This window comes from Melozone crissalis, unplaced genomic scaffold (assembly GCF_028551555.1).
Source record: "Melozone crissalis strain CALT ecotype California unplaced genomic scaffold, PUWL_Pcris_2 ptg000013l_1, whole genome shotgun sequence".
NCBI classification, from domain to species: domain Eukaryota; kingdom Metazoa; phylum Chordata; class Aves; order Passeriformes; family Passerellidae; genus Melozone; species Melozone crissalis.
The window spans coordinates 5,537,819-5,561,606 of NW_026535791.1; the positions used below are offsets into that span (position 1 = coordinate 5,537,819).

Sequence of the window (23,788 nt, forward strand, 5' to 3'; positions counted from 1 at the left end):
TCTGTGCTATATTACACTATATTACATTACATCTAAACTGAATCTGCACAAGGACTCAACTCCACTCAGCTGCCCAGAACCTTGTGACTCTCTGCTGACCAACAGTCTGCACACGCGCTTGGCCCTGATAACCAAGGAAACAAAACACCAAAACTTTGGGTAAACAATCTCCATATTGCATTCTATTTTTGCACAAACACAGGCGCAGCAAATGAGATAAGAAGTGCTTCTTCTTTCTCTGAGGTTCCTCGCTGTGATTCCCAGAAAATATCCTTGGGAAGCTGCGCCTTGCTTTTCTCTGTGAAGAGAAATGCGGCCACACATCCTAACTGGTCTCAGCAGCCACACAGAGCAGGTTTGTCAGCGCTGGGATGTCCATCTGTGTCTTGAGTGCTGTGAGCAGCCTGGGACACCACAATACAAGAAAGACATTAAGCTATTAGAAAGTGTCCAAAGCAAGGCAACCAAGATGGGGAAGGAGCGGCTGAGACCACTTGGTCTGTTCAGCCTGGAGCAGAGGAGACTGAGGGGAGACCTCATTGCAGTCAGCAACTTCCTCATGGAGGGAGAAAGGGGAGCAGGCACTGATTTCTGCTCTGTGGTGCCAGTGACAGGACCAGAGGGAATGGCCTGAAGTTGTGTCAGGGAGGTTTAGGTTGGATATTAGAAATAGGTTCTTCACCCAGAGGGTGGCTGGGCACCAGCACAGGCTCCCTAGGGAAGCAGTCACAGCACCAGCCTGACAGAGCTCAAGAAGTGCTTGGACAGCTCTCCCAGGTGCATGGTGTGGCTCTTGGGGATGGTCCTGTGCAGGGCCAGGAGCTGGACTCGATGAACCTAATGGATCCCTTCCAACTCAAAAAAATTCTGTGATTCTCTGATTTTGTCCATGTTCATAGTTACGGAATTGTCTTAATTATAGCGATGCTAAGTGATGCTCAGAGGAGCAGGGACCTCTGCCCTCGCCAGCCTGGATCGAGCCGGGGACCGGGATATTCACGGTAGCCGAGGCCCCGGGAAGGGACCGAGCGCGGCTCGCGGTGGCTGCTGATGGTGGGCCCCGTGCCCCTCGTGCCCTGCCCACGAACTACAGCTCCCAGCATGCAGCGCGGCCCGGCCTCCCTCCCTCCGCCTGTACTACACCTCCCGGCGTGCGGCTGCAAGGCACGCCGGGACGGCCCCTTCCACGTGGTGCACTGCCCGCGGCCGGGGAGGTGCCCGTGGTTTGCGACGTCCGTTTGCGGCAGCGCGCGCGGGCGCGGCCCCGAGAGCCCGCCCGGGGACCGGCGGCGGTGCTGCTCCTAGCGCGGGGAAGGGAGGGACGGAGGGAGGGAGCGCCGGGGGCTGGGGCTCGGAGCGAAGGGAGCAGCCCCGCCGCTGGATGTTCCGCGGGGCGGCGCGGGGGCCTCCTCCTCCTTCTCCTCCTCCTCCTCCTGCTGCTGCTGCTGCTGCCGCCGCCCGGTGTGTGCGGCGGGGCGGGGCGCGGCTGCCGGGGGCGGCGGCGGATCGCGGCGGGCGCCCAAGATGGACTATGACTTCAAGGTGAAGCTGACCGGGGAGCGCGAGCGGGTGGAGGACCTCTTCGAGTACGAGGGCTGCAAGGTGGGCAGGGGCACCTACGGGCACGTCTACAAAGCCAAGCGCAAGGACGGGTGAGTGAGCGAGCGAACGAGCGGCTCCCCCCGGGACCCCCGGCCCGCCTGCGCCCTCCTTCCCCCGGGCGCCTCCTGCCCCGCAGGCTCGTGTGCCTTCCCCCGCTCCCCCCGTTGGTGCCGTCCTTTCTCCGGCCCTGCCGGATCCCCGGCCGGCCGGCGCCCGGCTCCCCCCGGGTCACTGCGAGCCCCTCAGCGCTGTGCCGGAGTCGCGTTTCGGTAGCGGGTGGGCTTGGAGAAACAAATTTTGCTCCTGAGGAAAACCGTTCCCTTAATGGAGTCTCGTTATGAGTAAATTAGTGGCCGCTTGTACCGTTCAGCCTGATCATCGGCTCATAGAACTGGGTTTTTTTGTTGTTGTTTTTAACAATGCCTTTTTTTTTTTTTTAATATGATTTATTACTTGTAGTCACCATTTTGGGTCGTCTTGCTGGCTGCTTCAGAAGCCAAAGTCTGCTCGTGCATTTGGGGCTTTAGAATGCTTTAAACCACCTTTTGTGTATGAGCAGTTCTTGTTCTAGACCTGAGTAAATTAATTTCTTGGCATAAACGTTTTGAAGAAAGACCGAATGAAACTGTCATTTAGGTTTCCCTCTTCCGTGACATGGCATCACTTGCTGAAGAGCGGAACAATAGGAAGTAGGGAGCAGGAGAAACGGGAGAGGCACGGGTTGTTCCTGTAGCAGGTTCTAAATTTTGAATTGCGTCTAATCTTTCTCTTAAAGTCTCACCGCAGTGGTGCTCTGTATGCTGTCATTCCAATAAGGTGCATTTCAAAAGTCTGGCTGTTATTTTTACATTGAATAAATAAACTTCTAAAGCAGACAGTGGTCAATCATGGCCAAAATACGATCTGGTTGTGTTTACATAAGCTTTTGATTCTAGAAGGAAATGCTCTAGCTGTTACCTGGAGAACAGCTGTAATGAAAATGGTTGCACCTTGTCTCGTCTCTGTATTAAACATGCTGATATTAATTGCAGCACAGTTACTTCAGCCTGAATTTTGTTTGATGGTAGGAGTCACGTAACTACTTTTTTTGCAGAACTTTTATATTTGAATCCTTCCAACTGTCCGTAGGAAAAAATCTTATCTTGCCCAAATTCTTTCTATTCTGGGAGGGCAAGAAATAAAAAAAAAACAGTTGTAAGTGTGATAAGCTGTTGCCTCAAGTCTCCTTATATGCAGGCACAAATGCTGCTGATATACCCAGCCCTGGTTTCTCTCCCCATACAGAGATCTGCAATATGAAAAATAAGTTGAGGTACTGAAAGATAGGGCTACATTTCTAATGTTTGTGTCAGGCAGCTTTGCAGCTGTTCAGCATGTTGGACTGCAGCAGCGTGTAGGGAATTCAGCACGTCGTACTGCTGAAGCAGTTTTGGTGAAATTACCGGTCTGCTTGATGTTGTTTGGGAGAGAATGTTTGAAAATTGCTGTTTTGAGAAATTACGGCAAAAAATGGAATTGTTTGCTTTAAAAATGGATAGTTGCTCGAACGTGGTTTTACAGTAATATGCATATGTTTTTAAATTTTCACTTTTGATGAGGGGGGAAATCAAAGTATAGTATTTGCTTAAAGTTTGGGGAAAAAAAAGAGGAAAAGATAAGCGATGTATATTGTCTCCTTTTTTCTTTGCTTTGTTTTCATTTAGTGCTTTGTTTCCCATCCCTTTCCGTAATACTTCCCATTTTCCTTTCTGATTTCTGAAAACTTTTTCTTTTAAATATCCTGTGTAGCTGCCCTTGGATGGTCACTAAAATATGTAAACTAGAAGCATCCATAGATGGTTTTGCAGCTTGTAATGCATTTGTACATGTGTGATCTTAAATTACAAGAGTGGAATTAGGCTTGAAGTTGAGGGTTTTGTTTACATCCAGAGGGAATTAGTTAAATCAAAGAGGCAAATAATAACATTTAGTAATAACATTTAATGTTCCTGAAGCTGTAATAGTGGATGGATGTTACATCCTGTGGTGGGGAGCTCCTGCAACAGAGTTCAGTATTTGTTTATTTGTACATACATATATTCCAAACATACTCTTGCATTGTTTTAGTAATGGTAAGTAACGATGGATCAATAATTTTTCAGTTGTTTCTAGAGTGTATACAGCTCAAACTTTATTTTTTATCATTCCCTTGAGTTTACAAGCGTTCTTTAAACTTTGCTACATGATTCTAATTCTTAAATTAAAGTAGCACAAATCTTCTAAGATATGCATGGTAATTTTTGTAGTACTTTGAAGAGTGGTATGCAGGACTGCAAATACTTTGTTAGCAGTACTGGTTCAACTTTTTCTTAAATTACATCTTCTACGATGACTAAGAGATAGAAGGCTCACAAAAAATAACTAAATTTTAGTAATTAAGTTTGTGCAAATGTTTCTTCTAAGGCTCCTGGTGATAAAACCCAGTTTTAGAATACTAGCAGCAGTCTCTGTAGTACATCTGCACCTCCTTTTTTTTTAGTTTTTATTTTACTGCTTTACAGGTTTTACAGCTGCCTCTGAGGTGCAGTAAGGCAGTTGAAAACTAGATAGCAGCTGTGTATCCTAGTCCTAGGAAGTTAATTGCATCACTGGAACTACACAGGAGTATTTCCTGACAGTCTTTCAGCAATCTTGATGGAGTGAGAATCCTTCTAATGAAGGAGGAATGTCCTGTGGTATGTGTGCTGGTGTCCAAATAGGAGTGTAACCAGGGTTTCTTTCATGCCTTGCTCCAAGAAAAAAGCCGGTGCAGCCCTGCAGTGCCCTTTGCCACAAGATGAGGCTTGGGGTCTTTACTGGTCCGTCTCAGAGGATCACCAGGTACAGCTCCATGAACATTTCTCACATATTACTTGCCAAACTTGACCCAACTGAACCTGAATCAGCTGAGTGACAATGTCAGGCATCATAATTGGGCTCTATCTGATGCACCGCCTGCAGCAAAATGGTATTCTGGAGTTTTTATTTTAATCTCTTCTATTTTAAGTTTGTGGTCTGTCTAGGTGGTTGAATCTTCCTGGCTTTTTATTGGATGGTGGTGTCTTTTTCATCAGTGCAGTACCTGCAGTGGGCTCTAAAACCTGCTTAGAGCAAAATCTGTGAATTGATGGGGTTTATTTTTATAGCAGAAAGATGTACAAAGAAGCATTTGACTCTAATGGGGTTTATTTTTGTAGCAGGAAGGTGTACAAGAAGACATTTGACTCTAATGGTATGCACTGGGAAGGGAATGCAGGCATGGCATGTTGAGCATCAGTCTTCAGATAAAGGAACTGTTGCTCATCTCTAGTGTTTGTAGGAAAGTTTACCTTTTTTTTTTTTGGTCCAGAAAATGTCAGTTACTTCCTTCATAAAATATGCCTTATGTGCCATTTGGGTGCTCCCCCAGGAACACTGCTCAACCCTGCTGTTAAATCTACCTATTTGACTTATGCAGGACTTGTAAAATAAGCCAGCAGTTTTTGTTGTGTGAACTGGCATGCAGATCTACTGTTTTTACTTTTTTTTCTCTGCAGCTCCCTGGGAGCTGAGTGCCAGTCATGGGCAGACTGAGGTGGCAGGACACTGAGGTCTCTGGTGCAAGCCTGGCTGCCCGGCTTGTGCAGCACAGGAGGTACAGCCTGTCCTGGGGCTGGCACCTTGTGCTGCGAGCGAGTTCCCAGGCTTACTGGGATTGGTCTTCCACTGCCTTCTTGGCTCTCCTCTCCCTTTTTATGGTACAGTTATAGTCAGAAATCTGAGAGAGAAGTCTCTTCTGTGGAGGAGGGCTGACTGTTTCAGTGGTAGTTTGGAGGGTTTCCAAATAATCATTTTTCCTGTTTATTGAATGTGGTTTGGATGAGAATAAGAAACTACTGAATAAGAACTACTGTCCCTGTTAGGCAGTATCTAACTTTTTAATTACAACAGCAAAAAAATTATGTAATTGAGGGTCTTGAACTGTAGAAATGTTCCCTGGTGCTTTATTGAAAGCTTTCCTAATCTCTTGGAAAGAGACTTGAGTGGTGAGACTGAAGGTGGGAAACCAACACTAAGCAAACTGGTGCTGTCCTAGTTGTTGTCAGGAACTGTGAGAAGTGATGTTGGTCCCAAACACAAGTGGAATTGGACTTTTTTTTTTTTGTTTTTGTAATTTCAGCGCTTAGAGTTCTGTGTTGGAAGTATTGCTGTACGTGGGGGAGCAGATTGTTTAATTTGAACCTACTGACACATTGTAATTGGCATTATGAAAATACATCTTGCCTGCTTCAAGCAGTCAAATCTAATCTACTTTTTTCTCCCCTTGAGAGTTTGTCCGAGTTGTAGAAGCAGCAGAATGGTGGAGATCTAGTAGATGTCCAGTACGTTATTGGGTTGCATAATCTCTAATGTGACATTAGTTTCTACCCACCAATTAAAAGATATTGCAAAAATTTTGATTCTCTCTCAGAAACTCTTGTATAAAGAGAAACTGAAGGGATGAGGAATATTTATCTTGGAAGATAGAGAAGGCAGAACTGTTTAAGTTAGATAAAATAATGAATGGTTTGAATAAAGTGCAAGATTCTTGTGCTATTCTTGTTTCACAGCATTTGAAGATGAATGACCTGGAACGTTCTCGGAAAACATAAAATATTTTAATTCAATGTAGATAAACTGCATAACCCATCGTTGAAGGGAAATGATAAGAGCATAGTGTCTGTTCTGTAATGTCAAAACCAGTCACTTCTGACTGTTGTAACTGTAGAAGTTCAGATGCTCGCTTAGAGATCAGGCCAAGCTCTGTAATGGATGCAGAAGAACTGCTTTTGCTTGCTTCAGGAGTTCTGAGTTTTGGTGATTTTTTTTTTTTTTTTTTTTAACACTAAACTACTTTCTGGCCCTTCATAGGGTGGTTAGCAGATGAGTTCCAGTTTGTCTGTTTGTGAGTGTGTATTGATTGAGTTATATTGGATAAGTAATCACTTACTTTGTCAAGTTCTAAATCAACATGTCAGATGAAGTCTTTTTCTGACTTAGAGATGGGGCAGGTGAGAAGCATTTTAAAAACTTTTATTCTATTTTTAGTGTCACGTGAAGGATGAGAACACAGATGCTACAATTTTCACTATTACAATTAGAAGCTATTTTCTTATTATAATATATTATAAACATTTCTTGGCTTTGGAAATTTTCTACACATTAATTTACCACATTACCTAGAATTTGGGAGTGCCACAAGTAATGAGTTAAAATTTTACTTGGTGAGAAGTGAAACAGTGGGGTTGGACTTGAAGCGTCTTGATTAGTTCTGTATGGAGCCTTTACAGGAATTATGTCATGAACTTCATGCTATTAGTTTTCACTATAAATTTCCCAACAACTCTTGTCTTCTCTCAATGGTGATTTTGTTGTTGTTGTTTTTGGCTAAATGTTTGTGTGTTGATTTCAACTGTTTTGACCCGAAGCAGTTGGTGGAGATTGCACGCAGGTGGTGAGAACCGCAGAGCTGGCTTGCAAGCCTTTGGCTTCTGACTCCTGTCAACAGTGGTGTGGAATTTCTAAATGCCACAAACTTTATTTATGTATGTAATATGTGGTATTATCTTCTTAAAATATATGCCCTGAGTCTTTTTTGGATCCTTCACCATAGTAGTTACAAAGTTCCTAATTAAACTGTATCTACATAATGAGGTAGGCATGCCATATTGCATAAAGTCTTGTGCTCTTACATTTTTTCTGGTCAACCACTCTTTTAACTGTCTTCCATCTTCTTCCTTCCCTTCTCACCCAATTACATGGCTGGAGGCTTCGTAGGTTTTTAAGGTCGTGTGGTTGAGAGAGTCCTGCTGTGGCCTTTGGACCTTATTTGGTGTGATCTTTTGTTATCTTGTCACAGATGTGTTGATTTATTTTCATGCCCTGCAGCAAAGGTGAGTTGGTGTTTCATTCCTACCCGAAGCTTATGACAAGTACAGAGAAGAGGCTATGAAAGTAGTGTTGCAAAACAAGAAAGAAAAACACCAGAGGTCTGTCTCCATGTAGTTTGATTCTGGATTTATAAATTACAGTAATATGTGTGAATAGTGGGGGCATGGAGTGGCTAATGCGTGTACGCGATGTCCCATTAGAGAGAAGGGGTTCGTTTTTGAGGGTGCTGATTGTACAGGAGGCTGTGTTGTCACAGAACAGTGCTGCTGATAAAAGGCTTGCTGTTCTTTCTGGTAGCCTTCAACTGTAAAGCAGCCTTGAGTTTAGAGTAGAGAAGTCTGTGTTTTGTGAGTGGATGGGAATAAAGTTTCAGTGTCAGGCTTTATCCCCCCGGTGCTGTACCTCTCATGCTTCTCTCCCCCCACCGTCCCACATCTTTTCTTTGTGAGCTTGGCAAGTAATGCTGCATGTTACTGCTACGTGCGGGCTGATAACCATTCAGGAGGGTTTTGTGTTCTGGCTGGCTAGCCTGCTGTTCTCTCTTGTCTCCTCCAAGGCTCAACAAATGGTTTCTGAGACCTTGTCAAGCCCCATAATAGCACATTTGGGATTACAGCCCTAGCTTTATTCATAGTTACAATTTTTTGTTAGGCTACTTGTGAATGAATTGCTAACTTCTGTGTGTTGAGGCTTCCCATTTGAGAGATAGCTGCTTGAGTTTGGAAATCACTAGATGATCTTTAAGGTTCCTTCCAACCCAAACCATTCTGTGATTTTATGAATAAATACATTGAATTTTATACAGAAGCATACAAAGTCCTTAGTAGATTATATAGGAAAGGTGCTGGATAGACCATTTAATGTTCTGTTGTGTTTTTTTTTTTTTTTTAGTGGAGGATTCTACTGATGTTGCCCTGTTGCACGGGTTTTTTTGCCTATCGTAGTGAAAGTCTGACTTAATCATAGGAGTATTTGGATGACAGAGTGTGCTTGTAAGATTGTGTGACACTCAAGCAAAAAGATACTGCTGTTCAGAAAACAGTTTCTGTTCAACAGCTTCTTAACAACTTTGAGTGTTAAGTGGTAGTATGGCAAAGCATATTGTGCTGTCAGTTTAGAATTTGCAGGAAAAGAACTGTATAAGCCATGATTAAAGCTGCAGATACTTTTTAAAGGACAAAATGTTCGAGAGAGCATAATGATTTTTCTCAACTACAGATGCTAGCCTAAACATCAAAAATTAAAATTATCCTTGAAAAAATGCACGTTTTGTGAACAGGCAAGAACACAACTAAAGGTCACTGAAACAATCTGCCTGTTTTTCTGGGAAAGCTCTGCTGTCTGCTTGTAACACCTTGCATACAAGATGTTGACTTTTGAGTAAAGGACACTTGAGAGTTGCTCTAAAAATGAAGACTCAATTCATTACTGTCTGTGTGAAAAATAAGTGCAGCTGAGAACTTGAAATACAAAAGGATCTGAATTGCAGAAAACTCTTGATTCGACTTTGTAATTCTGGCCAAGATACACTTTCTGTGAGAGGCATAGCCTTACCCTCTGAGTGGGGAGCCCTAACTTCAGATGTACTTCCAATTACCATTTGCATTCAGATAACTGGATAATCCCACAATGAAGCCTTGGAAAATCAGGTTTCATCAAGTGTGTTTTTTTCACAGAACCTCTGAGCAAGGTATGTAGCTTAATCAGAGCAACTAGAGCAAGCTTTACCTGGGGGGGACTTGAAGACACCAAGGCAGCAAACTGGTCCCTGGCTGTAATTTGAATCTTATCTAACTTTTTGTACTTGAACAGCTTGGCTTTCAAAATCTCTCGTTTCTTTTTGGGTGAACATCAATCCTATTTAAGCAGGGTTGAACAAAACAACCCCTTGCAATTAAATGTGCTAAGAGTGCCATTCGCTGTTATGTTAGTTCCATTGTGTAAAAGCCCAACTGGAAGCTTATGTGACTCTGCCAGATGAGTGTCAGATACCAAAAGACGTTTAAAAAAGACCAGCTATTGCAACATGGAAAGGTCTGTGGGTGGAGTGTAACAATATCATTAGGTGTGGGAACAATATCATTAGGACTGCATTTACATCGGGCTGACTTGTTTGCCTGTGATGTGTTGGATCAGTGAGGCTGCAAAGCAGAGAATGCAGCAATGAACGGCTTGTTAGCCTCATTGCATGTAGGTGGGTGCTTTTGGGCAGTGAGGAATGCCGAGACAAAACTTCATGGTAATGAGTAGTTACTTAGTGAAACAGGTAGGGCATGTACAGAGGGGGGATCAACTTGGGAGCTGGCCTACAGTAGGGTGAAAGATGGAAACCAATACTACCGAGGACTGTCTGTGATAAACATGGGTTGTTCTTTGCTCCTGGCATATGCTGAATCTGTACAGGGTTAAAAAAAAACCTGCTTGAAGTACCACTTCAGTTAAAAAAGAAAATATGAGGGGTGGTGGGAGGAGGTGGTCTCTCAAAGCTAAAAGAGAGCCAAGATGGTGAAGTGTTGCAAGCTGCTGGGAACAGTTTTTGAAGCTTTGCTGGGGTCTCAGTGACTGACGGTGAGCAGGTACTCTAAACCCATCAATTAAAAAAATGTGACATGCTCAAATAGTAGAATAAAGGAAGCCCTTGGGAGTGAGGATATGTTCTTTGAAAAATTAAATCTTCTCTGAAGGATGAATAAAGAAATAGGAGCAAAGTGAATGTAGATGTTATGAAAGAACTTAAAGGATTAGCAGTGAAGACAGTGATTGAGGGATCTGTCTCAGGTGCAGACAGTTGTCAAGGAGCAAATTTCTAACCAGTAAGTATAACCCTGTGCTTTAAATTGTCCCAGTTAGGAAAGGCTGGAAAGGGGCAGTGGTGAGATCAGATTTTAAAAGGACTCTCTGGAAAGTGGAAACTACTAATTGATAAGGTGAACCAAAAGCAGAGATAGTGGACCCATGGTAGGTACTGAGATGGAAAGAACAGTCTTGCAAAACACATTCAGCACTTCATAAGTCAATTAGAATGCATCAGTGGAGTTAAAATATAGGCTAAAGACAATGCAGTTTATGTAATCTTAACTATATTTTCGAAAGGCATCCTGTTAAGCTTCCTACCAGAGACTAAAGCTGAATTTAGAGATGGTCCTTCTCTGTATGGAGAAGCTGGAGATGTGAAATAATGGTGAGAGGTCATTAGTGGTGTCTCCCAGGAGTCTGTGCTGCTCAGAAGTTTTGTTTGGAAATCACTTGCCATAAATAATGGGGGAGAAGCTTTGCTGATGAGTGTTACTTGGGATACTGAACGCAAGGGCTGATCATGAGGGCTTTACCCTGATCATCACAATCTCCCAATAACACATTGTAGTTGATGTGGAGCTGTTTGTTTGGGAAAATTGTTCTTTGTTTACACACACACAAGTTAATTTTTGTTTAAGACAACAGTTGTGGAGTTTATAATGACACTTTCATCAAAGTGCCAGTTCAATGCAAGCAATTGCTAAAAAGCAGAGAGAATCACAGAACTTAATAGGAATGGAGTGGAGCACAAAGCACACTGCCAGTGTTGGTGTAAGTCTTATTTTCAGTCTTGTAGGTGCTTCTAATTCCTTCATCACAGAAGCAGCAACAATACTCGGGAATGTGGAGCGGTGTCTGTGTGAAAACTTCATTCATTCTCATGGACAAGGATTCTTTTGTCTGTGAGAGCACGGGATGGGTAAAGTATCTGAAATCTTGAGTGTCATTGAGAAGAAACAGTTGTTCAGTGACTGGATACATTTCTGAAAGAGAATTCTCTTAAGGGCAAGTAAATAAGCTAATATAATCTGTAGACTTGTAGCTCCTGCGATAGTGAGTTTGTGACTGTTAGGCTTTTTTTAAAAGCAGCAAATATGTTGCTTCTGTGTAAACAAAGTAATGTCATACATTTGACTACTGATGAAAAATGGGCCAAAAATAGAAATTACCCGATGAAATTATGGCTTTCTGGAGTATAGACCTGTGTTTTAACCCAGTTTGTAGTTGATGCTTTGAAATGCTGTGCTGTCTTTATGCCGCTTCTAGTTTCTGCAATGATAAAAATACTGAGGTGAGTTAAGAGCAATCTGAAGAAGAGAAGGAAAGTGCAGATGAATTACAGCAGTCTTTTCCTTTAGAGATCACTTGTTTTGTTTCCTATAAAAGTACTGGTAAGACTGCCATGACCTTTGGTAAAGCACCATGGAGCTTTGAGTCTGGAGCAGGGGTCTGCTGCCCATCAGCTAATCTCATAGGAGTGATCTTCATAATTGTGTGGATTTAAACCTAGGTTTTAGGCTGGCTGTCAAATTACAGTTTTGTGTATTAAGAGATGAAAAGAGAACCAAATCCCAGGGATTCTCTCCCCTGCAGAAATTTTGTGCTGGAGCTAGTTGCAGGGCTATGGGCAAGATGGTCTTTTTTGTTGGGGTTTTTTTGCCCTTTTTTTCTGGTTTTTTTGAGTTATGGACAGCCATAATTCCTGTGGTATTACCACTAGAAAGCAGGGTGTGAAGCGAGTGGTATCTTGCTTTTTCTCCTCCATCTCTGTGTCTCTCCTTTACTCATTCGTTTGCTGTCTTTTGCTCTTACCACATACTCTGTTAATGCTGGTTTTGATACTCCTTGTACCCTGCTGTAAATGGACAGAATTAGTTAACCTATGTTAGTGAACTTACTTAACATTAGTTAACTTCTTTTTCAGAAGTAGATAACTCTTAGGGAAATGCAGGAAGTGAGTTCTGTCATGCAGTGTGGCACAGATCAGAGCTGGCATAAAGGAAGGGAATGTTTTGGCTGGGAGCAGCAAGGCAGAGATGTTGAGAGAAGACTTTCCTTTTGACCGCAGCAAATTCTTAGATCAGAAGAACCACATTTACAGTGCATCATTGAATTTACTTGGTTGCTTTGAACTTGCTGCCAAACTACATGTTGTGGCAAAAGTTGTTAATTAAAAAAAAAATAAAATCTAAGAACAAAAGGAATAAAGGGAATCAGTAATTGCCGTTTACCACATCAGCCATCTCAGAAGCCCTTGTATTTATTAGCTTGCTGTTGATGGTTTTTCCTCCAGCTTTGGAGAATACTTTTTCCTTACCCATTAAAAGCTCTGATTATTGAAGGATTTATTTTGAAGTAGAAAGTATTCTCAGCATGAGCCTTGCTATCTGATAAAAATAATGATGCTGTTATGGCCCAGCGATCTTGCCATGTCCTCCTAAGTATTTTGGGAATGGAAAAAATATTGATGCCTTAGCTAGACCTTTAATAAATTCAGTTCTGTTAATGCATTTTCCCCTGGACTAATTTATTTGTGTTAGCATTGAGGTGAGTAATATGGGCTTTTATTTTCATATGACGTCTTGTAAAATCAGATGAAACCAGCTTCAGTGAAAAACTATGCACCTTATATGCTTCTATCCTTTGGTAAAGGTTTTTCTTTTTGCTTTTTTTAAAGCACACAGTCTAAAAATTGCTTTTTTTGCACTTTAAATATATTAAAAATATTAAAGTGTTGACTCATTCTGAAGCATTACTTTGAGGATAAGCTGTATGGGGGCGGGGGCAGCAGGGGGCTAATAGCAACAATGAAGAGCACAAACTGTCTTTTTTCCCTGCTTTTGCATATGCTGTCTTTTGCCTCTGCTTTTTCTGTGTATCACGTACATGATACACAGAAAAGGGGAAAAAACCCAACCCTTACCATGCAAATTTATTGAAATTTTGTCTTAGAGGGAAGTCTTTTTTTTCTTCTACTGGATTGTTTAATGTTTACATTTTAAATAAGATCTTTCTGCTAGACCTTAAGTTAAATTTTTAATTCAGCTAGAACTTATTGACAAACTTGCAAGATATTCGCTGCCTAGCATTAAGGCATTTATTTTTGTTACATCTCCAGAAAAAAAGAAGAGAAAGGAGAGAACAGCAGGGTAATTAAAATGAAATATGAAATTTCTATCAATTTTTCTGAGTTTTGCAATGTGCAAGTTTTGCAGGGATGGTGTATTGTTTGGAGACTTCATTCAGCTCCAGCGGATTCTAGACAGTTGAACACCACTTTTTGATTTTTGTTGGTTTGGGTTTTGTTGTTTATTTTTAACATGTTTCCATGCATTTTTATTTTTATTTTTTGTCTATCTCACATTTGAAGTTGAAGAGGTAAATAACATTTATTTCTGTATAAATGGGGAAGCTGTCTGAAATCTTCCCTTTGGGAGTGAGCACCCTTGAGTGTGTGATAATTTAAAGAGGTCCTAATGCTGGCATCTGTATTAGAATGGGTGGAAGATACTGCTTTTGGTGGCAAGGACAAATATGAAAGAAGTCACACTACTTTATGAACTGAATTTAATCTCATCTACTGATTAACTAGTACCAGCTGCACTTGATTCCCTTCTCTTCCTGGAATGAGATGTTCTTTATTTTCATGTTCTCTTTGTAGAGGAGAGAAGAGTTATAAACTGCTCTTTTTAGCTGAAATGCTTAAAACAATAGTTCAGATTCACAGATTTTCTGACTGGGTTGTATTATTCATAATCCTTTCTCATATATTAATATATAAGAGGCTTTCATGACAAAATCTGGGATTTTATCTCCGTTTTGGCAGATTTCTTCCTTGAAAAGAACAAGCTAGAATTTATGATGGGATAAACTTTAAGCTGGTTGTAAATACATTTAAATACTCCAGGCTTGAATAAATCTGAACTTTTAAAAATAGTCATGCTTTGGTTGTGTGGAACACAGTTTATAATACAGAAGATAATGTTAACCTATTTCCTGTAGGTTTAATGCATGTTATAGAACTACTGCATTTTTCAAAATGTTTTTAAGTTCAGTCAAATGAAGAAGCAATAATTTGAGCTAATATTTATCTTCTGATTTGATTTCGTCCAATTTACTGTAGCCAATTTAACTGAAATGTGCTCACAAGAGAAAACCCATGAGTGACTCTTGTAAAATTAGGTATTTTTTAGAATAATAAATTTTTGGAAATTTATATTCATAATATGCATAGAGCATCAGTAAAAGTAAAATAACTTTTAAGTCCTTCTTAAACCTCTATAAGAGAAGAACATAATTTTAGTTTATATTGTTTCCGTATTTTGAAAAATGTGTCTTTAGCTATGGTGAATTTTTCCAGTGATCATAATTACTTCTGCAGGGGGTGCTGCACTTAGCTGGCAAATGTGAATGTATTGCATCCAGCTGATGTGGAAAAAGAAGTGCTGGTTAGAAGCTAATCTAACATCATCTTAAATGTGGACAGGAACTGCTGTACTTCTGCTATGTCTGCTTTTCGTTTTTATCCAAGTCTGGTGTTCATCTGAGCACTCAGCAGGCCACTTCAGTGTACTAATGGGGCAGAAAGTGTACCAAAGAAAAATCTGGAAATACCTTTCTGAATAACGTCAGAACAAGCTCATCTCCATCAGAAAACGAGTGCCTGGGCTCTAGTGCAAAGGACAGGAGTGTGTGTGTGTATGAAAAAGGGGTTGTTTCAGCAGCAACTCATTGACTCAAAGCAAGCCATTGTGCAAAACTTCTTGGTATTTTTCAGTTCTTTTTGTCAACATAATTGGAAAACATTTTGATATGTGAAAACCAGCAGGTTTTGTAGGAAAGGGAATTACAAGAAGATGAAGTGATTGTCATTGCATCATTGTTAGCTCAGATATTTTTGAGAGAATGATTTATAGGATTTTGTTCTTTATTTTAGGATTACCTGAAGGTACAGGGTCAGTGATGAGATTTACTGTGTGTGCTAATTAGCTTGACAAAACTTTTGACCTAAATGTGTTTCTGGGAAGTCAGGTGCTTATAGTGTGACTTCTCAGCTGTTGTATCTAGTAGCCAGTATCCATTTTTTCCTGTATAATTTATTTTCTGCCGATGCCCATAATTTTTGCTATTTGACTGTGACCCTCTATCTTCACAGAACTGTTATATCTCATTCTGCAGAGTTATACCTGGTCAGCATTGTACATTGAAACATGTGCAGTGATAACTGCTGGGTTCCATACATTTAAATGTCTTTACAATTTGCAGCATTTCTCATTCTCCACTGTTGTGACAATGTAAATTTAAATTTTACTGCATTCTTCAGTTTTAAAGGCAGTTTATGTGCTTGTTGAGGATTAACCTGGGCAGCTCAGCCCCATGCAGCTGCGTGCTGTCCAGGCTCTCTCATTTGGCCCTGCATGTATGATGAGATCACGTCACAAGCTTTGCTAAGGTCAAGGTAACATCCTGTGCTTTTTCGCTGTCCTCTCATTGCATGGGACACTCAGGTTGATGAGACACAACTTATCCTTGGAAAATCCTTGGTAGTTGTTCCCAGTCATCCGCTTTCCTTAAAGGAGGGTTTGCTGTGTAACCTTTTTGTAGACAGATTCGTCTGGTTGGCTTATAATATCAGTGAACCTTTTTGCCCTTCTCAGAGAGAGTCCCAATATTTGCCCTTTTCCAATGATCAGGAATCTGCCAGTGTGCACTGTGACCTTTTGCAAATAACAGAGTGGCTTTGCAATGACATTTGCCAGCACCGTTAAGCACCCTTAAATGCAGCCCACCTGGTCACATGGACTTGAGTGTCTCCAGTTTGTTGACATTGTCCCTAACTTGGTTTTCCTCTACTTCCTTTCACCAGGACTGTGCCACTAGTGTTGAGAATGTGTAGTTGTGAAAGTGTGCTGTGGTGGGAAAACCAATGCCAAGAAGGCACTGAGAACCTGAACCTCTTGTGTTCTTTGCCCCTTGGTTCTCCAGCATGCTGGGATGGTAGTTAATAGGTACAAAATGCAAAACAATTAGAACTACTAGTATAAATAACTTATTCTGGCAAGATTATTTAGTGCACGAATGTGGTGTTGATAATATCTGTGGGAAATAGATAAATCTATTTTTGCAAGTCATCATTTGATTGGGTACCAAGTCTGTGCTCATCTTGCTGTGCTTTCTAGAAAATTATGTCTTCTTATGGTTTGTGTTTAAATGTTTGCTGTGGTTGTATTGTGGGCATTTAGTATAAAAGAATTAAATCTTTCAAAAACTGCATTTGTGCATTTATGCACTTCCCAGGAACTGAATTACTGCTTCCTGTAGACTTCATTGAATCTCTTGTATGACTAGGGTGATTCTAATTTATTTAAAAATAAAACCAAAAATTTTCACTGGTGTGACCTGGGAGAAGAGACAGTGAATGATGCCACAAAATGAAAATGCCAAGTCTCCTAAAAGTTGTACTTTGCTGTTGTGTTTGATTTTCATAATTTAACATGTAGAAGTTAAAAAAAAACACCTACACATGTTTTATTAGTAGGCTTATCTTTCCTTATCAGGTTTTTTTTTTTTATTTTTAGGGAATAAGAGGCATAAACAGTTAATTTTCTGTAGAAGAGATACTGCATTTATAGTTCCCTTTGGTAGTTGAAAACTTAAGCGTCTGTTTCCTTCACATGTTTAACTGCAGTCAGATTTCACATCTCCTTCTTTATAGACACAACTAATCCTACATTGTGACCAGTTAATTTTGAATTTGAGATTTTTAACTGTAACATGAATTTACCATGATCATCCCTGATTTAAAGACTTTGGTACTTTATTCTGCTATATTTATTACTAAGATGAATTTTGAACTGCTCTGATGATCTGAGTAAAGGGTATATTGTAGTGTTATGTCAATACATTTCTACAACATTTTTGGTATGTGAGATGAAATAACAATTCATTTTTTTAGAATCTGCCTTTTATGTAATAGGCGTCCTTTCTTATGTACAGATTTTTTTTAGGTGCAACATATTTTAGACTTTTAAATGGTACTTTAGTAGTTTTTTTTTTTTTTTTGCTATTGTCATTAGAATCTGTTGTACGTGGTGTTGAGGGTAACCTTTTTTTCAAGTTTACACCTCTGATGTTAGTGCTGTCCCTCAGAGGATTTTCCACAAGGCTATGTAGTTTGCTCATTCCTACAATAAGTACTGCTGTTGTCAGCAGCAGTGTGCAAAGTGAGTTTTCTTATTCTTGCTGCTCTCATGCTGCATGTTACTGATGGGGAGCACCACTATTTAAGTGCAGGAAAGTAAGAATAAATTGGTAGGAAAATAAGTTTGCAGATTGACCAGCTTCTCTAAGCCTACTGATAGGTGGAGGAGCTTCTGAGGTTACTTAATGTTTAAATTCTAGGCAACAGGGAAAGAAAGCAGATTTTTCCCAACATGAGCTCTCTGTTAGAAGGAAGAAATTCAGTTGAATTGAGTCTTACTGTGCCCTTAAAATACAGCCTGCTAAGGGGCCCATTTTGTTACTCACAGTTGGCTGTGGAAGATGTTTATAAACAGGACTTCTTTAAATTTTTTTTTTCTTTTTACTTCTTTTTATTTTCTGTTTTGTCTTTGAATGTCTCTTTATCTTCAAACATCTCTTTATTTTCAGAGAAGGAAATTGCCCATGTCCAAAATCATGGAGAAGCCTTGGGCTGCATTATGATTCTAAACAGATTATTGGCAAAATATTTTTTTAAGTTTTGTAAAATAAGGTTGGTCATGGTGTTTGGCACTCCTGCAGATGCTTACCACTCCCTTTAAAAAGTATTCCCCTAATTTCCTTGGCTCTGAAAGAATTACATTAGGTTTTTCAATGAAAATACCACTTGGCTTCAAGGTAAAAATAGGATGTTCCTACTCCTATAAATAGAAAAGCTGACATTGAGTTTAGTTGGGTAATCATGGTATTTTAGCAGCCTCAGAGTAGAACATGTTAGGAGTGGGTTAGGAATTGGTTTATTGCTTTGTATCTCAACTCTACTAGCACAATTCAGAGAATTTAAGTCTTAGAAGTCTTTGGTTATTTTATTTCCTCATTCTGGAGTGGAGTGTCGCATGGTGCTAAAAAATGTGCTTTATCCCTAAACTTAATTTATTTTCCTTCTTTTTGCCATGCCTGTATTTCTTCTAGACTGCATGGGTAGGCTGAGGACCCAGCAGAGGCCAGTTTGTCTCAGTTCCCACCTGCAGCAGCTGGGCAGAGCAAAGCAAGGGAACAGTTCATTCCCCACAGCCCTGGGTCACTGTAAGGGCAAAGCAAGATTGGGCTTTGAAGCTCCTGATTTCAGCTCTTAAAATGGCCTTTAATGTGAGAAGATTAATTTTTTCAAGGACTTCATTCATTGCTTAGAGGAGACCAAATGGTGTGTTCTTCGAGCCATCCTCTTGAATTTCAGCATTAAAGCCCTGATTGTGAAAGAGTTAACATACTCAGCTGAAAGAATGTTCTTCCAATTTTGTTCTAGGAAACAGCTGAGGGGTTTTTCCCCTAAAAATTTCCGAAGAAGGTCTGCCATCTGGTATGGAGAATTTTAGTCCAGATTGAATTTGGCAGAAATTTGACCAATTAAAAGCAGTTGTACCATCTTAAGTATATGGCAGGCTTCATTGTTGTAATGTGGCTAGATTTATGGTAGTACCTCATGTTAACACTGACTTGTCCTTCAAAGACCTTGAAATCTAAGCAGATGAGCAGCAGGGCAATGAGAAGAACCTTTAGTCTGGCTCACTATGCTCCCTGTCCTGACAGTGGTGGTAATGCATGTAACAGCAGCTGCGTGGAAGTGCTTCTCTTGAAATAGAGATCTCTCCAAACACCTCAAAATGAAGAAGATAAATGTGTAGGGCAGTGAGAATAACCTATAGTCCAATTCATTCTGCTTCATATTTCTATTGAGTGACAGCTGGATAGCCATTGCTTTCTAAGGCAGGTAGAGGATAAAACAATTTTTTGCTGTGAAAATTTCCCCCTCTTTCTATCAGCAACATTCAAAATCTCTGTGCTGTAAAGCAGCTTGGGGTTATGTTCAGAAGCTGCTCGTGGAGTGGTCCATAACGTCCTCATCCACCATGAGTTTGTGTTAATTTAATCTTAAAATCAAATTACCAAACATCATCAAAAGATGAAATTATGTAATTTGATTTTAAATCTGTTTGTGCTTCTGATCCCTGTAATAATCTTACATCATGAATTGCACAGTTCAGTTTTGTGCTTAGTATCATAATAGCTTCATGCAACTTATTTTCATCTAACTTGTACAGAGGTATATACTCTGGGGGATTGTGTAACACCTTGTTTTGGCCACAAGACTTTGTGCTCAGCATTGTCTCTTTCTTTTCCAGGCAGAAAATTTTAGGGGTTTATTACATGGTAGCTTCTTAATGCCTTCTATCGTTGCCTTCCCTATTCTTTTTCTCTTTTTTTTTTGTGTCAAATGCTGTGTATTTTCTTGTCTTTTATCTCACTGCATCCATGTAATTGGCCCCTTACTGAAATCTTCTCTTGTCTGCTTGCTGTTAGTTCGTTCTCCTCATTATCTGTGTTCAGATTTTGCCCATTAATTTCACACTTTTTTCTCCATTCCCTAGGTGGTGATGAATAGGGAGAAGTGTGTGGTTTAGGTAGAAATAAAGCAATTCAAAGTTCTACAAATTGTGAGAACTGGAAGGAACAAGTAGATTGGTTCCCAGTCCTTAACTACAGCTTAGTTTTATGTGCCTTAAAGATGGTTGAATTTCATTTTTTTAGGATGGCTCTTCATGGCTGTGAAAGCTGGAGTCATTAAAAATGAATAAGACTTCTTATGTAACTTAGAGGTTTGAGGCTATAAAAGTGCTCCAAATATTGAAGCAATGCTGTTAAGTGTCATGCCCCCCAGGAGCACTGTGGATGCCTGCCCAGAAGTGGGAATGACAAGCACTCCATCTCTTAAAAGTTTTGAGTCTTTGAGGCTGAGAATGAGCAAGAATTCAGGGTCTTCTTTTGCTGCAGTTCATCTCTTCCTGATTTTGCTTTTGGTAGTTGGAGTTACTGATAAGCTTGCATTTTTAGTAAGTGACTCTAAGGTATATACTGGTTGAAGTACAGAAAGGTCACATTATTGCTTTTAGGAGTGTTATATACATTTGAACCTAAGCAAACTTTCACAGACTCATAAAATGGTTTGGATTGGCAGGGGCCTTCAGGATCATCCAGTTCTAGCTCACATGTCAGGGACAGGGACACCTTCCACTGGAATCGACTTCTGGATTCTTCACATTGCTCTAACATCTGGTGGAGTTTTTTAATTATTCTTGGCAGTTTCAATTGCAGTTTGGTACCTAGGAGAAAGAAAAGGTGTTTTAATGTGACATTAGTTCTGGGCTGGTCAAGAATTCATTAAAATATGGGCGAGACTTACTGTGTCCTAGAGTAATACATTTATGTGAGATAAAGCTCTAGCTAGGCTTATTTCTAGTGCTAATTGTTTGCTGTGTTTTCTTTTTGATAATAGAAGGAAGAAATGGAAGAAGTGTTAATCATTGCATTTAGTAAAGCAAGTTTTTAAGTGATGTCAGTGTAATGAGAGCAAACTGATTTTTTAACTTTATAGAGTGTTGTGGTTTGGTTACAGTTCAGCTGAATATCCAGGCATTTAACTAATAAAGAATGAAAAGAAAATAACATGCATAATTTGCATTAATTAGAAACTGATCTCTGAATGGTACTGAACAGCTCACTTTGAATTTACGGTGCAATTAAAAAAAAACAAACCAAATTTCTTTTTCTCTTCACAGGAAAGATGATAAAGATTACGCTTTAAAACAGATAGAAGGTACTGGAATTTCCATGTCTGCATGCAGAGAAATAGCAGTAAGTAACAGTTGTTTTTACTTGCAAACTTAGTAAAATTATTAATTTGCATGCATACTGGATTTTTTCTGCTCAGTCATGTTATTTTACTGTGGATGCTGTATTTTTATCATAGAGATATAAAGTAAGTACAAATGTCATGGGAGATTTTATGTACCTGTTATGTATGCTGTCTGAAACTGACTGTTTTTAAGTTGCAACTGCCTGCCTCAGGGCAGATCATATTTAAATGCAGCAGTTTAAAAACACAATTGGCGTTAGTGACTTAAATGTCACATTTGGTCTGACTTGTAGTATTCAGTTCTTTTTCTAAGGAAATTAGTTCTTGTTGGTTTACAGAGATTAAAACATTTTAACTTCTGTTTAGGTGAATAAACTGAGGCTGTTGTTGCCTTGGAGGCTGTAATGCAGCCATAAAGGCTGTTCAAACACGTTCTTTAGTTTTTCAGACTTAGATTTGTATATTTCATGCCTTTAGAAACTGGTGAATAATGTCTGGTTATAATTCATGAGACGCTTGGGAAGAAGTAGTGGAAAACCCGGTGTTATGAAACTTACCTGTTGTATATTCTTATGTTTTATAGCTGCTTGGGTTTGTTCTTTAAATGTTTCAAATGAAGTTGCTTTCTAAAAGGAAATGTGCCTAACTTATTTAGGGTGTGTGTGGGAAGGGAATAGTTTCTTTTCAGTCCATATTCCTCAAGAGTGTAAAACTTCACCCTAAATTTCATTTTCTATGACTGAAGTGAGTACTAGGCTTTCCCACTTAGTCAAATTCCAGTTGGCTTAGTGATGTCAAAAACATTAGTCCTTGCACAGAGGTGAAAAAGAAGCACAAAGAGTATTCTTTACGAGATGCTCTTTTTGTCCAATGAAAGCTGAGCCCTCCGCTATTGTAGGCATCCACTTTGAATTAAAGGAGCAGGAAGCAGGGTCTTAAATTTTGTTACTTTCAGCCACTCGGGCACAAGTTTTCCAAATACTGTGACTCAGGCTGAATGCTTTTAGGAAATGTCAGGTACCATTTCAGAGAGATTTGGGATAAGTTGTTGTCTTTCTGCAGTGATTTACGTAAAAAGATTTGAAGAGTTTGTGCTGCTTGAACTTGGCAGGAGAAGCCTGGCTGGTGTTAGGGAGGTGTCTCTGCTCTGTCTATGACTGTAATTCAGTTTCTGTGCATTATGAGAATCATTAACTTGGCTGACAGGCAGCAAGGATTTGGCCTCGTTCCTCTTGTGCAGCAAGGTCCCCCAGTATTGATGGAAAAGGAACAAGCAGCAGGAGTGCTTTCTCCGTGCTCTGAGCTGCTGCAGCATGTGCCTTTGGAAGAGAACAGCAGTACAGCTCAGGGCCATGTGTGACAGGATTGGTGAAGGAAGGAGGGAACACAGTGCAAATACCAAAGATGCCAAGAAAGCAGGTATTGAGCCAAGAGAGGCATGGAGCCAAAAGCAGGTGTAGGGATAGGAGAAACCTGAAGCAGTATGTCTTGAGCTTCTTTGCTTCTGGTTATGCTTCCAGGCTTCTGACTTCTAATAATGTGGTTGAATTTTCCTGCAGTTGAATTAATAATTCACTATGGACTTCTGGGTTTGAATTGGTTTCTTGCCATTCTTTTGATGTTGCTGTTTGAAGCGAACAGGAGAATTTTTTTCCCCCTAGAATGGTGTTATTTTAATTCTGTTAAATAGGTTTTTTCCACCCTTCTATCAGTTAATGTTATAAAGGGAGAAAAATGAACCTCCTATGGAAATGAATCAAATTGATGATGATAATAATCATACTGTTTATATTGATAATGTGAATATATGTAACATATGTGAAAATGCTACTGAGTTAACCAGCAGTATTATACCCTGTCATCTGTACATATAAATAATAAAATTATTTGTTGTTGTACTTAAAAAGTCAAGGCTGCATGCCAGACTTTGTTACAGTGTGTTCTGGACTATCCAAATTAACATCAATGTGTTAAGAGCGTGGTGGTGTTAGGAGGAACTAGGATGATTTGGTTTACATATGATCCATATCCATTTCAGTTTCTCTGGAGAGCTGAGGCTTGTATCTTCTACTCGGTGATAGTCTAGGAAGAATATAGTTTGATATAAATCCCAGAGAAGCTCTTCTTTCTACAACTCTGCCATGGCTTTGTGTCTTATGGATGTCTAACTCCAGGTTTGGAGTATTGAGCAACTTTTATGTTTAAAAATGCCCATAACTTACTCTTTTAAGACATCTGTTTGATGCAGACATCTGAGTCGGAGAACAGTGTAAGAAAAATAAAGTAACTACTGAAATTCATCAGTTACAGGGAAAGGTTTCAACTGGGTTAGAGACCTGATTTCAGATGTCTGAATCAGTTATGGGCTGAGCTAAATCTATAACTCAGTTTAAAGAAGTGATTTGTTTGGGTTTTTTTCCTTCAATCATTTGAACTTTGATTTTCTTCAACCATCTGTTTACTTGGTGGAGCTAACCGTTACTGTGCTAATTGAATCAATATGTTTCACATCAAGCTAGTTGAAGAGCTGTATTTTTCCTTATCTTTGCCCTATTCATCCACCATGGT

At 40.0% G+C, this 23,788-nt stretch overlaps 1 protein-coding gene across 3 annotated transcripts in view; it reads left to right on the forward strand.

Moving 5' to 3' along the window:
• The first annotated feature begins 1,511 nt into the window (after positions 1-1,511).
• Positions 1,512-23,788, forward strand: part of CDK8 (cyclin dependent kinase 8) — a 68,796-nt gene continuing 46,519 nt past the window's right edge. For all 3 annotated transcript variants that reach the window (XM_054271946.1, XM_054271947.1, XM_054271948.1), the window contains exons 1-2: positions 1,512-1,652; positions 21,144-21,219. In XM_054271946.1, the coding sequence (XP_054127921.1) occupies positions 1,525-1,652; positions 21,144-21,219 (204 nt within the window). In that variant the 5' untranslated portion in view covers positions 1,512-1,524. The remainder of the gene's footprint in view (positions 1,653-21,143; positions 21,220-23,788) is intronic.